Source organism: Penaeus chinensis, chromosome 5 (genome assembly GCF_019202785.1).
Source record: "Penaeus chinensis breed Huanghai No. 1 chromosome 5, ASM1920278v2, whole genome shotgun sequence".
In the NCBI taxonomy this organism is placed as follows: domain Eukaryota; kingdom Metazoa; phylum Arthropoda; class Malacostraca; order Decapoda; family Penaeidae; genus Penaeus; species Penaeus chinensis.
In genome coordinates, this window is record NC_061823.1 from 19377129 (window position 1) to 19394628 (window position 17500).

General features: G+C 33.9%; 1 protein-coding gene across 23 annotated transcripts in view; it reads right to left on the bottom strand.

Annotated features, from left to right (window-relative positions):
- Nucleotides 1-5892: 5892 nt before the first annotated feature.
- The window catches only part of LOC125025733 (titin-like), a 92458-nt gene continuing 80850 nt past the window's right edge, over nucleotides 5893-17500 (bottom strand). For 15 of the 23 annotated variants that reach the window (XM_047613903.1, XM_047613894.1, XM_047613918.1 and 12 more), the window contains 7 exons: nucleotides 17090-17356; nucleotides 14583-14739; nucleotides 14224-14414; nucleotides 13131-13133; nucleotides 11048-11287; nucleotides 7375-7499; nucleotides 5893-7208 (listed from right to left, as the gene is read on the bottom strand). In XM_047613903.1, coding sequence (XP_047469859.1) covers nucleotides 7046-7208; nucleotides 7375-7499; nucleotides 11048-11287; nucleotides 13131-13133; nucleotides 14224-14414; nucleotides 14583-14739; nucleotides 17090-17356 — 1146 coding nt within the window. In that variant the 3' untranslated portion in view covers nucleotides 5893-7045. Of the gene's footprint in view, nucleotides 7209-7374; nucleotides 7500-8195; nucleotides 9648-11047; nucleotides 11288-13130; nucleotides 13134-14223; nucleotides 14415-14582; nucleotides 14740-17089; nucleotides 17357-17500 lie in introns of those variants that run through there. The other 8 variants (XM_047613898.1, XM_047613902.1, XM_047613896.1 and 5 more) reach the window with 8 other exon arrangements.

Here is a 17500-nt window from a genome sequence, read left to right on the forward strand (position 1 = left end):
AAAAGGTTAACTCAGTCTTACTCGAAACGTGGTCGGCTGACAATATGAATATTGTTAGGCTTACTCTTATGATTATCTTACATTTACCGATAGCATTAGATTATTGTAGTAAGTGTCAGCTTTTATCGCTTGTAGCTTGTTTTTTTTTTTTTTTTTTTTTTTTTTTTTATATGACCACTGTTTTTAGCTTAGGTGTCCCGTGGCATCCCGTGGAAACCACAGGGATTCTACAAGCGTCTGCCACCTGTTGAAATCTAATATTACCCCGACTGTTCATTCAACTTTTGTCCACATATTCACCACCCTTGGCTACCGTGTAGAGACACTGCGGTATTTATAGTCAGCCCAAAACATGCATCAGTGTTGGAGTCAGCACAGATTCACTCTCCTAAGTTTTGGCATTTGATACTCCTTTGACACGTCACTTTTATAGCAAACATTGACACGCTTATTCCTTTTCTTTAATTATATACTTACTTGTGTCATCTTTGAGTTTGGTGAGTTTCATTACCGCGATGTAGAATGGCGATAGTTTAATGTATCTGCTAATTTTGCACACTTAATCATCTGCCAACTGTTATTCTGATAGATTGCCCTTGTTTTTATTTGTATTTTCTTTAATTTTCTTCGCCTGAAAAGCTATGGGAAATTTACTCCTTGGCCCATGAAATATGTCCTAAATTATTCCTCTATGTTTCAGGGTGGCAACATCGAGAAATGTTCCCAGTGTACCCGCACTGTGTACGCTATGGAAAAGTTGGAAGTGGCTGGGCGGGTGATGCATAAGACGTGCTTCCGGTGCTGCAAATGTAACTCGCAACTAAGGTGAGAAACGTATCCCCATTTTTCTTTGAAGTACTCATGCTGCAGTTGCGAAGGAAAATCAATTCTTCATTCCTCATGTTTACATTTACAGTAGGAACAATTATCCCTGATAGCTCTTTGGGTATTTACTGATTAGAAGAATTAACTACTGAGACAGATGTCATTTTTAATACTTCTTTCTTTCTTTTCAAGTGTTGGCAGATTCTCCATCGGCGGCGACGATCTATATTGCATGACCCACTACAAGCAGGCCTTCAGGGAGAAGGGGACCTACGATGTGTTCACTCCCAACAATCCTTGTAAAGGCAAATGGGAGGCAAAAGCCCAGCAATGATGTGGAAGTGTTAATGTATAGTTGGGGACCACATTCACAGCATCCATAGGTTGAGCAATGTAATTCTTCAGACTCTCTAGGAGGGTTTATAACGACTAAAAACATCAAATGGTGCAAGTTTTCCAGCAAGTCTGAAGGCAGTATTTTAGAGAAAATGAGAACAGAAATCGGAACTACTTTTAATTTATTTTTGTAACTGATAATGTAATATAGAAATATCTGCATCTGTAATTTCCTGAAACACAATAATCCTGTGAAAGCCTCCATTTCTGTGCCTTAGCACTTCACATGCTCCATTTTTTGTATATTTTTCTGAGAGTAATTTTTTTAATGATCTGGAAAATAGATGTTTACTGCTTTGCATGACTGACATGCAAAAGTTAGACCACCTCTACAACATGATTATGCCCTAAATCTAATGTAATTCATTTTATGATATTATAGTTTTTAATTCTTGCCATGACATACAGGAAATATGATTCTTGAATTTGTACAATATATTATCTTTATGTTGATCACTGCTTAAAACTATACCATTAGGACAATGACAATGATGTTAAAATTATTGTCAGTTTTATGTTATGCTATGGATATCCTTTAAACTATACAATTAGACATAGTCATATTTATTTGCTTCTATTTTAATTTTAACTGATTTGTAATATTTTTTGTCTTGTCAAAATACAATTTCTCATAAGAGGAAAGGTATATGAAGTGTCTTTTTCTGTCACGAACACTTTCATTTCATTGTCGTTAATAGAAAAATTGTCTCTTTGTAAGGACTGATTTTAATTTTTACTTATTGATAATAATGTGGTCAGTTTGGTGTTCACTTTCATTGATTAACCTGGCTCTAATAGTAAACTTGGCCCAAAAGTGTATGTTTTGGACATGATCTCCATTTTCAAGATATGTGTATAAAATATGCCATGTACATGTTACAATATTTTGTCCAAAGATAGATTATGGAGCATCTCAGACCTTTAATATGGCCTTGGAATATCTTTTGGTTCTCTGAGAAAAAGAGTGAGTTGTTTTCCGTGTGATAATAAGCTTTTTGTGATAACCAAGATTTAATACCAATTTTGAATTCTTAACCCCCATTTTGGTTTTAAAAATATTTAGTCTACTTAAAGGGAATGAGTCAGCAATATATGCCATATTGTTTTGTGATCAGCTTTAAGAGTGTTCTTGTAATTCTAACCTCCAACTTACCTACACAGTAAAACTTTTTGATGTTTTTTGAAAGTAAGACTACTACTTGATATATGTACACTCACTGGCCTTTTTAGGTTTCATGTATTTATAAAACTTGAATTGTAAGTACATATGTATATATTTTTTCATCAAAATTAAATGTACTTGTTCCTGACACTTTCATATCATAGTACTTATAAGTACATGTATGTGCTTCTTACTGTATAAAGAACAGGTATAGACTTTCAGGATCAAAGAATATCCAGTAATTTGGATATCAATTTTATAATTATAGATAAGATACAATTACATTAAAGGTATCCAAATATATATTCGTAAACCAAAGAGAGGATAATGAAAATGTTGGTATTACTGTAGATCTTTTTACTTGTAGATAAAGGTGAGCCACAACTACATTTAGCCACAATTATTTATGATTATATGTATGAAAGCTATAAAATAAATACAAAAAATTATTGCATTATCTTTATTATGTATGATTTCAGGTTTTTGAGATGTTCATGTGTAGCTACAGTTGAAAAAAATAATAATGAGGCAGATAATCTGCAACGAGAGGATACAAGTGAATGGAAACAGATTCAGAATAATTACTACAGCAAAATCAGATGGTGTACCACAAGGCAATACTTTGCACCTTCTTTTTTGCCCTGATGGTAGTATAAGTACATGAAAATGAGAATGTCAGCTTTCCTGATAAAGGATATAGGGCTCAAGTCTAATTTTACCAGGAGCTACTGAAGTCAAAAAAATACTTAAGTGCATTTAATACAAGGCTCACACTCCTCTATTTCAACCACTCAGCAGTGAACAAGCTGCAAAGCACTAGTTACTAGATCCCAGTTACATGTCTTGTGCATTAAAATGGTATTCTGGCTGTGATCAAATATTGACTGTTTAATATACAGAACAGTAAAAAACAAGAAAGTAAGAGTACCAGTACCTTCCATAACAAACTACTTACTGGTATACAGTTTAGCCTAAATACCTTGTGAGCCTTTGCATATATCAAATATTCAAGTGTAACTGGGGTTGTTGGGAGAAAAATCCATATTTAATCATTTACTGACTTTTGTTACGGCTATGTGATGGTTCTTAGTTTACTAGTCCTTAAACACTCCACTTCATGGGCTAAAGAGAGAGAGAAAAAACAATGAAGATATGTGGTGGATATTAACAAATACATATATAACATGATACATTATACCTATATGTGTCAGCACAGTCACCTATGGCATCATATGCATGTAATCAGGGATATGGCAGCTTCCCAAAGGAACTCTGAAAACAGAAATGAATACTATGCAAATTTAATTTCAGAATAAGGCAAGTGTAACAGATACATCCTTTTTTATTTATACTTTTTAAACATCTTTTTTTGAGGAGGGGCTTCATTTTTTGTTTATCACAGCCATGTGTATACTAGCTATTATTATTATTATCATTATTATGATTTTATTATTTCTTGTATAAAATAATAATAAAATAATACAAATGATAATAATAATGTGTGCTTTTGTGTTTAATATTTTAAGAACTATAAATGATATATGTATAAACTAGCATTATACACTACACTTTTAGTAAACTGACATTAAACTCAATTTTTTTTTTCTTAGTCTTATTTCTTCAACATTGGGTAAGTTCCTAAACTTCATTTATGTCTTGATTAAGATAAAATGCCACACTGGTAGTCAATGTACATGCAAAACATGAGTACTACATTTTTGTCAATTGCATGAACTCACAGCACACTCAAAACTAATGGGTGTTACAGTATTGGCTGGCTTCCCCTTTTATTACCTATGTGCATCTTCATAGTGACCACCAATGCACTGTGGAACATGTAAAGCAGGGAAAATGAATTGGTTGCCTAAAACATAACTCATTTTCCTCTGAATGTTTTCATCAAAACACTTCACATGTCTCCCAATCCAATTATGAAAAAATCCAACCAAGCGGTGTTAATCAAATGCTGAAGCTGGCACTTCATCAGTCTTTCATTCATGAGGACTATGCTATAATCAAGGCTCAAGAGCAAATGTCCAACCTATAGTAATATCAAAATTCAAAAGATGTATGTAGTTCTATGAAATTAAAGTTGTCAAATCTCTATTACTTGCAAACCACTTAATACCTTTTCTTATGGCACATAAAAAATACACTGCTTGAGTTCTGAAGAAGTACAATATGTATTTCACTAAAAGGTCAGTAATGCAAAAAGTATTTTATGGGAAACATTAACAAAGTCCATTTTGATTGCTGCAAAAATATTTCTGGCTTTCATTCCATGGAAGTGGCAAATTAATACATGGAATGAAGTTTCTACCTCTTAAAATGAAAATATATTGATAAAAGATATATATACCATCAATCTGGTACTTCCTTTTGCCACTAATATACGGTAACACAGGTTATATTAAGCTTCTGTTATTTGTGTTTTTGGTATATCAGTATTTCATTCCATTGCTGCTTCTTGGCATGTAAAGAAATTTACTGTAATTTCTATTGTTATTCAACTAAGAAATTTCATTTGTCAGGCTTACCAAAACAAAAGCTGAAAGTGGTAATCAAACAAGGAACAAAAAGTATCCTTACACAGTTTTGGATTGAATAGCATTTTATTTTATCATATTCTAAATGCTATTCTAAAAAAAAAGAGAAAAGAAGAGAGAAAAAACTGCACTGGCTCAAACTGTATCATGAAGTGAAGAGGAGTCATCGTTATCTCTCCTCCTTATCCTTTTGAAGTTTCTCCCTTTCACTAGAATTAGAACTACATCACATGAGAAATGGTGCAGCCATATGCACTAAGCCTAAGATTTTTACTCTTATCTACATATCTACAATCTACACTAAATTTGATATAAATTATGAAACAATCATTTGTCTATAGAGAAATGTTAAACAGTAACATGTAAATGCTTTCTTATAGTTAAATTCAATTATTGAACTTCTATAACTAAAACAGATATGGTTTCTGCGACCTCAAGTAACTGTCAATAAAATAATTAGTCCACTGCATGAAAAGAGACAAAAAATGGTAAAACAAAGGGCAAAAGTTGTATGACTTTTACTATAATACATGGGCAATTTTAATAGATGATACAAATGAAATGAGACTTGTGCAAACCCCAGCTATGAAGAACATTCTGTCTTATAACTTGAAAACCTCAATCTATTTTTATAAATAAGAAACCTATTTTGGGGGCCACCATGGTGCAGTGGTAGTCTTCACTGCTGGGGACCAAGAGGGCCCTGCCCATGGTCTACGGTATGAAGGGGTATCTACTCTGTCTCTGACTGCCCAAACCAAGTCCATCAAAAGAAGAAACATCACTAGCCTTTACCAAAATAGGGGTTAGTAATACACAGGCAAAAACAAATCATTTTTGAAACCTGTTCTAGTTCATTTCCTTTGGGCATGTTTAAGTATAATGCCTGTTACTCAACTGGAAATTGTTTGTATATATAAAATCATAAACATAGGAGGGGGCTTTACAAAACAAAAGATACAGTGAAGTTTGATTTCTTTACTAAAAACAGAATTGATGAGGTCACAGAGCCCACTTGCAATACAAATAAATACCTTCAGTTTGGTTTTTGGTTTGAATAAGTGGATAGTCAAAAATCCCTCATTAAAGCAAAAACACTAAACCAAATTCAGTGGTCCTTAATATTTGAATCACAAGATAAAAAAAAATAATAATAAGATAAAAAATCAAATCAAATAAAATCTGCAGTAATGACAATATCATTGACAAATCAAGCTTTCATAAAATCACAGAAATAAGAATAATTTGTGCCATCTGAGAGGAACCAAGTGCCACTGAAACTATTATTGGCAGGTCTCAGTTGGCAGACAAGCTTACAACATTCACTGTGCTAAACCAGGGAGTCCCAAAAATTAGAAGGCTATAAAAAAGAAGTAAAACTCCCAAGAGCCAGTTGAGACACAATTCTTTGGGTCTTATAACTCTCATAAAGTGTTTTGTTGAATTTACACTATAACCTATATTTTACTGTGATAAAGTGCTATGACTAGTCTAATTCTTATGTGGCATCGTACCATGAAGTGACCATAATGAATATAATACTTTATCGGATATGATATGGCTACACACAAAGTGCTGAATAATCAATATTTTTACAGAAAATATTGGTCAGGCTTCCTTGTTGCTGAGTGAAGGCTTTCTCCGGAAAACTTGCTGAACAAGTGCCGAGACACAACTTCAACTCAGCCCTGACCCCCACAATGGTCATCGCCAGATCTACTGGTGGCACAATAGGGGAGAATGTACTTCGCAGAGTACCTTGGGACTTGTGGTATGAGATTTGTTGATGGCATGCTGTTAGCTGTACCAAAATATATTTGTTTGAATCCTCTCAATCAGTGAATGGATGACAAAAACTGGATCTAAGATGTGGTTATGAAGAACAATATATATATTTCTTAAACAAAACCAAACAGAAATTTTACAGTTCAGGTCAGGTTTATAAAATGACAATCATTTAAGATCTTTGTCATTATCCACCAATGATAAGAACTCAAATTATTAATGATCTTAGTCTGCCATCTTTTCACTGATAAGGTGTGAAGTCATATGGCACTTTGCCATTTATTGATTTTTACAGAATATTGTATCTACAATAGTCTAAAAACTGTTTTTTCTATTCTTGACTCTTTGCCAATTCTGAACTTGTTGCTTCAATTTTTCTTGTCCACTTCCCTTTGTTAGGTGTAAATACATCATATGTTCCTTTTTCTGTGAAAGCCTGTTTGTAGTGTGTCATGCAGTATATGTCCTCACCGCCTATGGAGAATGAATTCATGCTGGAAGAAACAAAAATACATAAAGTAAAATAGGGACTGATACACAGGTTTAAAACACATAAAACAGTTCGTAATACAAATCTCATTTTGGGAATGAAAGAAATTTATTTCAGAAGTTGAGGCAAATGTGGCAAATGCTTTACTGTCTCAAGAAAATAGATATTACCTAAGTTTTGTACTACATTTGCAGCATTTGAAGCAATTCTTGTGTAGTACACGACCAGCAACTTCCAGTCTCTCCATTGCGTATACAGTGCGGTCACATGACAGACACTTGTCTCCCCCACCACCCTGAAAATAATGATTAATTTGAATAACCTTTTATAAGTTTAGTAGTCTACTTTCTTTACTTCTCAGTATGTGTCATCTCTAAATGATAAAATTAAGAGAATACACAATTCAGTACAAAAACTTTAAAATGTATACCACACAGCTTAAAGTCAAGTGTTTTCAGTTGGGATATACCTTCACACAAAATCCATCTCAAACTAAAGCATGCACTAATTCAATTTGTTTTACAAATGATGTGATTAGTGACTCAATTGTCCCTAACATTACAAATTAGGAAAGTAAACCTATACAGAGGTCAATCATGATTTTCAGATGGTTGAAAATATTCTCTATAAATACCTACAGTGTCTGTTTTCTATCCCTTGTAACACACCAAATCAATGCAAAAAAAAAAAAACAATAAAATAAAATTAAATAAATCAAAATAACAGTCGGTTAGTTTGAACAGTACATTTAAAAACTTAAAAGCTATACTAAAGTAATCACACAAAATTAACATTTCATTAGTTTACAAACAAATATCACATAAAATATAGGTATCAAACAATGAGTAAATGACTGTACACTATATTAGTATAAATATAAATGCATTACACCACTGAAACACTTAAACATTTGCAATTTATGACTTACCTATCAATATAATTGCTTGGAAATATGTTGATTCGTAATCACAAGGAGGTACATACAGATTCGTTTAATATATCAATTTATTAATCAATTTTGATACAAAGTTAAAAACTACATAAAATAATAATAATAACAAAAAGTACCTCAATTGTGTGCTGTGTTTCAAATGACACAATTCTTTTTACAATTGTGAGTTCTGACAGCAATATCATTTTTAGTTTACAAAAAAAGAAAAAAAATCTATTGGTGAAATCTAAAAAATATGATACAAATCATCTAAATATTATATTCCAAAAAGCTTCAAGCATTCTGAGGACATGTAGAGTGAGTGAAGATGCCATACATAAGGAAGGTAAAACTTCATATACAGTAATTTTGAGTCACTCGTATCACTTGTGTGTGAGTGAATAATATTTTTGGGAATACATGGGCATGGCTAATTATATCTATAGGCAGCAAATTCATATATATGCATGCTGAGTCATTACTTGCTGCATTACCTATACAGAAAAGGAGGGAATTACTTATATACTGTATACCAGAAAAAAACTTCCTGTACAAGCTGTAGTTAACACACAATAGTAACAAGTTTTTCCTGGTAACGTTCATTGCATAAAAAGATGCTGAGAACTAAAAAATATATCAACTGCATATACTATTCAGGCTGCACTTATTTCATCAACCTCAAGTAAAACAGAAAGCATTAACTATTTACCATGTTTTTAGCATCTTGAATTTTTTTGGGAGATTAAACACATATGCTCTTTAAGCACCAAATTAGAAAAAATGCCTATGAAATCCATTTTACTCCAAGAATAAGGATTACTCTACTCTTTACCTTGATTCTCTTAGAGTATGAGTGTACAATGTCATAATCCTAAAATTTGCATGCTGTGGCTGAATAAAGAAAGCTCACACTTCTGATATATATCTTCTGGAAACAAGCATCTACAAGGTAATACCAAACATCTTTCATGACAAATGAAGGTAAAGGAAATAACTGATGTTATTTTCATAATAAGCAGTAAGATAAGATTTACTGACTTAGAAGAAAAACATCTTCCATGGAAATATATTACATAATAAAACATTTAAATACAACACAAGAAAGACATACTGTATTTGGAAAAAAATGTCATATAAAAGGCAACCACTCTATCCCCAGTCATTTATGAAACATTCTTGGTTTCCTGAATTCAAACGTGTTAACTTGAAAGGCCACTTGATTAACAATGAGAGATAACAGAGATATCTGCTGTTTTTATGGAGTTACTAATGAGGCGTAAATCTTGCATATTGGAATCAAGCCGGAGCAGAGTTTCTGAACGTGGCAGTCCATGTGATTTGAAGAAAGGAACAGATGCGCACAACTGCTGAATGAACGATGACGGGTGACTGGGGTTGCAGGCGTCGTGGCAAGTCTCACTGGTGGAGGGAAGTGGACAGTCAGCCACAATGCCATAACTCAAGTCTGTGGTTAGTTGTGTCCATCCATAAGCTGTTCAGTTATCATTTTTCCTGTTGCAGGGTGAACATTGCCACAAAAAGGGAAAAGACAAAAAAAATGATGTAGTGCACACTTTAATTCAAATTAATGTAGGAGTTAGTCCATACTGATATGAAATGATGCTACAGGCATGCACCATTCAAAACACTGCAGCTACATCAAGTCAGTCAATTGATGCTGTTAATCCATTTCAAATGTCTGTTGTGTGGTGAAGTTTTAGTTAGGTTCCTCTTCTTGACTTCTTGAAGAAGACTGTAGTTTGTCTGAATAAAAAGCCAAGTCATGAAGCTCCTCTCTTTCTCCCTTATTTCATAAGAGAGCTTTAGCAGCTACATGCACTATTGTTAGAGATGCTGTCAAGGAGATGCAATTGATTCCACAGTCTGCAAAGCTCACGTTATGTAGATGAGATATTCATCCTTACATCTGGCTATCATCACCATGTAATTCTTGGGTGTAGCCTTTATGTCTTCTGAAGGTTTACAGACACTGTTAATGATTACTGCCATTTAGTAGTCCTCCTGAGGTCCTTAAGTGATACAAATATATCCTGGATTTTGGTATCTACAAATATGTATGACTGATCCTTAAATATCATCTTATATAAATACATTTTTTCTTCAACCGTATTGTATAAATTATCTATAATTTGGGAAATTACCAATCACTTGTGTATTTTGGTTCAGACTGTTTCTGTAGTGTCATGCTCTTTTTCATTTTCATGCCGAGTGCAATCCAATAATTCTCTTTAAGGAAGAGAAAGTCCAGATCTCAATGCGATTTCCAGATGTACAGGTAAAATTTTCTCTACTTATATTTCAAGTTTCCTTGAATGCTTTTGCAAGGGGAGAACTCCTGGGCATTGTTCTTGTTAATATCCAAAGGGTATGGGATGGTACACAAATCATGCAATGATACTTTAAGGTTACACTAATCAATACAAATGTATAATGAATACTACAATACTACCTTCACCTGGTCTATATGATTCTACTTTTTTTTTTTAATATTTGATACTAGGTATCATGTTAAACTTAAAAGTACTTTCTTCTATCAACCTTTTGCCTTTTTTACAGATGATATGCTATAATTATACATCATAATCTTACACACAATTTCCTAATATACAATCAATCTATCCTACTAAGAAGGCATAAAAACTGTATATCAAAAGAAATACAAAGAAACTTGTCATTTAAAGTAGACTAATACCAATAAATAAGTTTGTTTTCATGACTAGATACTGAATTCCAACATAGTGAAACCAGTGCAATATATGCACTTACAAGATATATGTCCATAGAAAGATACATCACCAGTATGATAACTTCAGTAATAGAAGCTAATTGGCATTTCTTTCCTTGAGTCCTTAAAAAAGTAACATGAGAGAATATCAGGTATTTGTACTCACCACAAATCTGTTGACCTTCAACTTGGGTTGACTGCTTACGACCGGCCGGCTTGCCTCCTGGGCCTTGTTCTCAAACATGGCACGGAGGTTGCGGGCGGTGTCAATGGACGGCATACACTCTTCGTCATCTTCGTTCTTTTCATTACGGTTGTACTCGTTGTTGTGTTCAACCTCCGACTCCCACCGCTCAAATTTGGCTCGCAGCGAAGCTGCTTTTCTGGCACTCTGTGAGGATTTAGCCTGTATAGCAGCAAAGAAGCAGCAGCAGCAGCAGCAGCCACCACGTGTGCATGCACACATATATGCATGAAGCAGCAAGTGCATTACCAAAGATATTAAGGGAGTTTTAACCAGATTTAATAAACCAGTTTACCCAGTGACAATGTTGAAGCAAAAAAATGTAATTTTTGTGGAAAATGGAAGTGGTTAGTGGAGGAAAATACCATGTGTATAAAAAAGGTTAAAGTATTTTACATTAGAAAAATAAGTTAATAAAAGTGTCATGCATGACATGAACACAAGATTAAAACAGAAATGATACAGAAAAAATAGACAATCATTAGAAGAAAAACATAAATGATTCATTGTAAAATTTACAATAAATTTAGCAGCAACATATTGGTATTCAGGTTGGCATCAGTGCAGGACAAGACCACAGAACAAAAACGCAAGTGAAGACATTCACGTTAGACAACATGCAGACAGGTAGGTATGATTAGATGTTGCAGCAGGTCAGCAAATAAGCAAGTGATACGGAGAGAGACCAGGAAAGGTGAGATTGAAAGAGGGGGGTGGGGGAGGGAGGAGGAGGGAGGAAGGATGGAATTATTAGTAGTTTCTTAAAATAAAGATATAAACTATTCAACTTAAAACTAAAATGAACTTTGGGAGATTCTTGAAGTATTTTGCATGTTCCCTTATATTGATACCAACTATAATCATATAAGATCAGTTGCATGTATGATTTCTTGCCTATAAAAAAGAGAAACAAAAGATCTGACTAAAGTTTAAAATATTCTTTACAAAAGTTATCAATCCTATCCTCAGAACCATTTTAAGATATCTGTAAACACTTTGATACTTCAAGATTTCCCAATAAATATAACTTAAAAAAAGAAAACTGAGAGTACTATCTCTGCTCATTTATAATTTGTAAATTAAATTTTCCTTATGCACAGTAAAACCTCCTAAAATGAGATGTTTGCTAATAATAAAATTAAAGAAGGCCAGTATACCCCATGTTGAATACAGCTTACAATCACCAGCTCTTATAAAGAAATCTAGAAGATGTATGAGTGAATATACATGAACAGACATAAAATTTATCAACATTGGTGTGAATTGTCTGTGTATCATCTAACCTTTCTTATCAAACTTGTATATAATTATGAAATGGAAAGCCTAAGCATAATCCTGTCAATTATTATGAAATAGACAAGCAAAGTCTAATCAGTATTATGACTTAATTTCAACAGCAAATTGATCATTACAAAAATGTGGAATGTTTTTTAGGAGGTTTCACTGTGTGGTTTAGCAGAAAAAATAATAATCAACTGGGAAGTAAGGCATAATTATTACATTCAAAATAAAACATCGAAATGAATGCAGTATGAGATAAATTTTCATGTAAATCTGGATAATTTTGGTATGGTGTGTACATGCTTCAAGGTCAAGGCTATGATAGCCTTAGGGTAAAGTTTATGGATATATCGGCAGGGAGCATTTTGAGGAAATCTCACAAACTCTTATATCACCCAATATTCTGAAGGCCAGCTCTAATTCAACTAATTCTTATGCCAACTAGAAGCAAGTTGTTGACAATATGAACTGAATATCCATTTATAAATAATAATGTAAAAAGGTAATGCAAAGTTAATATCAAAACAGGGGAACATCAGTGCATCACTGCCATCTACATTGTTACCAGAAAGAAAATGAGCAAACAGTGAGGCCTTTTTTATGATAATGAATACATCCATATTACTATAAAAGGGTGAGTCGAGTAATGATAGCCTAGCAGAAGCATTGAGAATTGGGTCACCACACTAGCAGTACCACACCTACCCCTCACTGGACCACCTACCAGCTGTACCGGCGACAGAAAAATCACATCAGTACTTATTATCAAAATCAGGTCCTGTTGTTTTATATATCTGATCTAATGGTGTGTCCTACATGGCATCATCAGAATCAAACTCCACAAAACTATATACATATATCTCTGTCAAGATAAGATATAAAACATTCAAGAAGCTGTCCATAAAAAGGAAAGATGCTTGTAGGCCATTTTGGAAGGGTGACTCATTTTTTCCTCAGTGTGAGGATTCTTAGGTTTATTAGTGCCATTGGATATGAAAGGTCCAGCCCTGAAAATCTCTAAACAAAACTTGGCAAACCATGTGAAAAGATCTAATTCTACAAGATTTTCTGGAAAGCAGTAAAAGAAAATTCTGCTGACATATAGGTTAGTAGCTTTATGTAGGAAATGTGCAAAAGAAAATGGCAATAACCAATATTAAATATGAGTAATAAAATAAAATACTGTGTCCAGTGTCTCATAGTTGGGCAGCACTATAATATAAAATTATTCATAATAAAGCAGATTTTGTTTCATAAAGTAATGACATGAAAGAATTTGACAGTAACTTTCTGAGTGTATGTGTATGGGCCAAAGCAATAAAATAATGAACTGTGGTTCAGAATTGAATATTGTAATGATATCCACAAATCTATATAACATTAACAAAAGATATCTATAAGTAAGCACTGCATTATAATTTAAAGGAAAATGAACCCCTCACGGATGGACTGAGAGTAACCATACAATACCCACAAGTGTGCTATTTTTTTTTTTTAATAAATCTACGTCTTATGAAGTCATGTTTTGCCTTATCAAAATACTTGATAATGATTAAGACATCATATGAGGTGGGATACTTTAATGTACACTTAACATTACGGGAGCCATCCAAATGGGTTCAGCAAAAATCAATTACCTTCCATTCATTTCGACAATAACCTGATTTTCCTTACCTTCTTTTTCCTCGCTTTTCGCTAATAAAAACAAAAAAATATGAAAAATCTAATGCAAAGAGAATAAACTATTGCAGCATCAGTCATTTACACGTTCTTTATCACCCTCCCACAGAAAGCAATGGATAAGAAGTACATCTCACCATCTCTAAGATTTCATCCTTGTACTTTGGTTTCCTGGGTCCTTCATCATCATCAGACTCCTCCTCCTCTTCTTCATCGTCATCTTCTTCATCCTCTTCATCAGAGTACTCTTCATCAGAATATTCTTCGTCATCTGAATCATCACATTCACCCTCTGGTGGTGGTGTAAAGCGCTTCAGTGGTCGAGGGCCTGGTAATGAGGTTACCATAAATTGAAACTCGTTATTCCTCATTGAATTACAACAAAATGTTCTTATATTTTTTTATACAAAAAGCAATGAATTATAATCATGTGCTACATTACCTATAAACACCAAGAGCTTCCTGATTTTACATTAGACAAAATAATAAACAGTACCTTTGGTATCTTCATCCTCTTGCATTTCCATTTTCCTGAACATGGCAAGCACGCTTTTGGTTTTGCGACAATCTAATGGTTCTTCTAGGTTGTCAGTGCACTTGACAAGATTAGGATCACGTCCATAGAAGTCGGCCACTTCCTCGTCATCACAGCCCTGGGGAAATACATATGATGAGTTATCACATGTATGAATATTTCTTTTATTTCCTAGTATGTAATGAAGGAGAGGAAAGGCACAGGCTAGGAAAAGTGAACAGGAAAATAGGATATTATAAGAAAAAATATTAATGTGGTTAACAGGTATCAACGTCAGTGGGGTAATATTCTGGAATAAAAAAAGTCTAAGTGGTAATTAGTGTTAAATACTACTGGAAGGGAAGTCAACTATTAATAGAAACTGAGGATGTGAGAATAAGGTTATGAATAAAGGCAAAGTCAGTCTGGCAAAAACACTTAATATACAGCAACCTGCCAGAACAGATGTATTTCTCATTCACTTTACTATGCAAGGCGAAATGTATTTCTTATGCTTCCTGACACTGCATTTCTCTAAGTGACTTGTCTCAGTACAGACACATTCTGATATAAGAGAAATGTGTGGCCCAGCAGTTTCTGAAAGTAAATAACTGCAAATTATGTTTGAGGTGTTACCTTCATGTGAATGTAAAAACAAAAAAAAAGTCATAAACGTCTTCACGTCACTTAAGGCTACACATTGTTAATCACACATGAGGCAAGAGGCAGTAGATAATATGCAAAAGGAAGAGGAAAAAGAGATCTAAATTCTAACTAGCACAAGAGGAAAAGCACTTAACAAAATAAACCAAAAAACAAAAATAAGGGATATCAAGGAGAAGTGGGAGGGAGATGAAGAAAAGAAAAGGGTCAAAAAGGGGGGAAGGGGAAAAACAAACAAAAAACATAAGAATACTGTAAAAAAAGGAAATAATAAGTAACTGCTGCATACACATAGAGATGATAGTAATAAAAAAAAAGAAGGTATAGGAGAAGAAATGTGAATGAGAACAAGTCAAAAACCAAGTCGTAATAAACTATCAGGCAATATCATGAATAACAGTAAAACAGTCACGTCACTATCAAGAAAATCTATGAAAGCTATATTTATATGGTTAGATACATTTTCTAGGCACATCACCTGAAATATTGTCTGAGTTTCTAAGGGAACAAAAAATGCTCAGTTTCTAATGCCAATAACAACCCCAAACTGCCATGCATATCTATATCCATTATCTACAAAATCTCTCCACAAAGAACAAACTTATTAATGCGCACAAATAAAGCTCTTAGTACTATTTCGGCTAGCATATGAACAAGATAAAAACAACTATAATGGTAAGAACTTCATTCTTTGTTACTCACTCTGTAAAACAGACTAAGAAAAAGGGGTAATTTTAAGCATCTTATATTATGCAGGAGTTTAGGCAATTCTGACTGGTCTTTCTAAGGACTAGCTGGTCCTGAATCCATCTTCTAAAAGGTTTCAGGTTTCAATAAAAGTCTTCAGACTGTTTCTTGTTTGCTGTTAAAATTTCTTGTGTCTGCAAAATGATTTTACCTCCGGAGTGAGAAGTGAAAGGCAAGGTTTCCTGACAGTCCTGTGGTCATAAAAATGTCCAGTCGCCACCACCGTAATCAATATTTTCCCTGAATGGTAATGTACAAACAGTTATATTTTGAGAGTAAAGCTATGCCTTGGGGAATAGCTATATATTTTAGAACTGACATTCTTCCCGCAGTTCAAAAGGCAAGGGAACTGCAAAAAAAACAGGTGCATGTTTAAGAGTATACTTTTCTATGTTTCCCATAATATCAAAACGAGTTGTGTAGAAAAAGGTATAAATAGGAATGAATAACTTTACAACTTTAAGATATGCAATATCTTGCAATAAGAAGTTACTCACAATTTTTTATAACATTTTCTACATTTGTCAAAATGAACCCTGACTATCTATTAAAGAAACATCATATCTAGCTCTGGTTTTGTACCGGCTATCGACACTGCAGAGACATACCCAAAAATCAGCATGCTAACCTGGCAGGTCACTGATTCAGGATGCCAAAAGGATCTAATAACATAGATGTTAGTGGAACAGTGTGGGCAGACAATTCATATCATTATTGATGAAAATGGTTTCAGTTAAAACCATGTATTAACATTTATTACTTTACATATATGAAAATCTTTAGATGAAAAATATACACTAGAGAGGAAATTTCAATTATTTATACTCTAAAAACTGTGAATTTAACACAAAAATATTAGACAGATAATTTTCTTATAATTATGTGGTAGGCTGGCTGTGACACTTCTAAACACATTAATATATCCAGGGTCACAGAAACAGGAAACATGTACCACTGATAGGTACTGTCTTTCACAAACACAACACAAAACAAGACACTTCTACAAGCTACAATGGGCATGGGGAATCGGGAAATTCTGGGTTCGGATGATAAAAAACTCGGTGACCACAGCAAATTACCCGAAGCCTGCACACCGGACAATTAATTGCCATGCAACGTTTAGGCATATGGGCCTTTAAGAGCTCTTCATCAACCTGGGCTCCTTCACGAGGTGGGGTGATGCGGAATACTTTTTTCTTCTTCTTCTCCTGTTCTTTGACACGGTCCTCATAGGTTGCAAAGAATTTAAAGCGGTCCAAAATATTTGAACCTTCAATTCCCTCTTCGTCTCCATCGCCATTCGCTCCATCTCCGACCTGCGAAGTGAGATTTCGAATGCGCCTGCCCTGCAAAACACCAGCAACACTGTCCGGTCATATCAATCAAATGTTCTCACTTTTTCTTCCGGTTTGTGTGTGTGTGCTTTGCGGGGAGATTTTAAACAAAGTACTTCTATGCTACTGTATTAAGCTGCTACAAGATTGACAGGC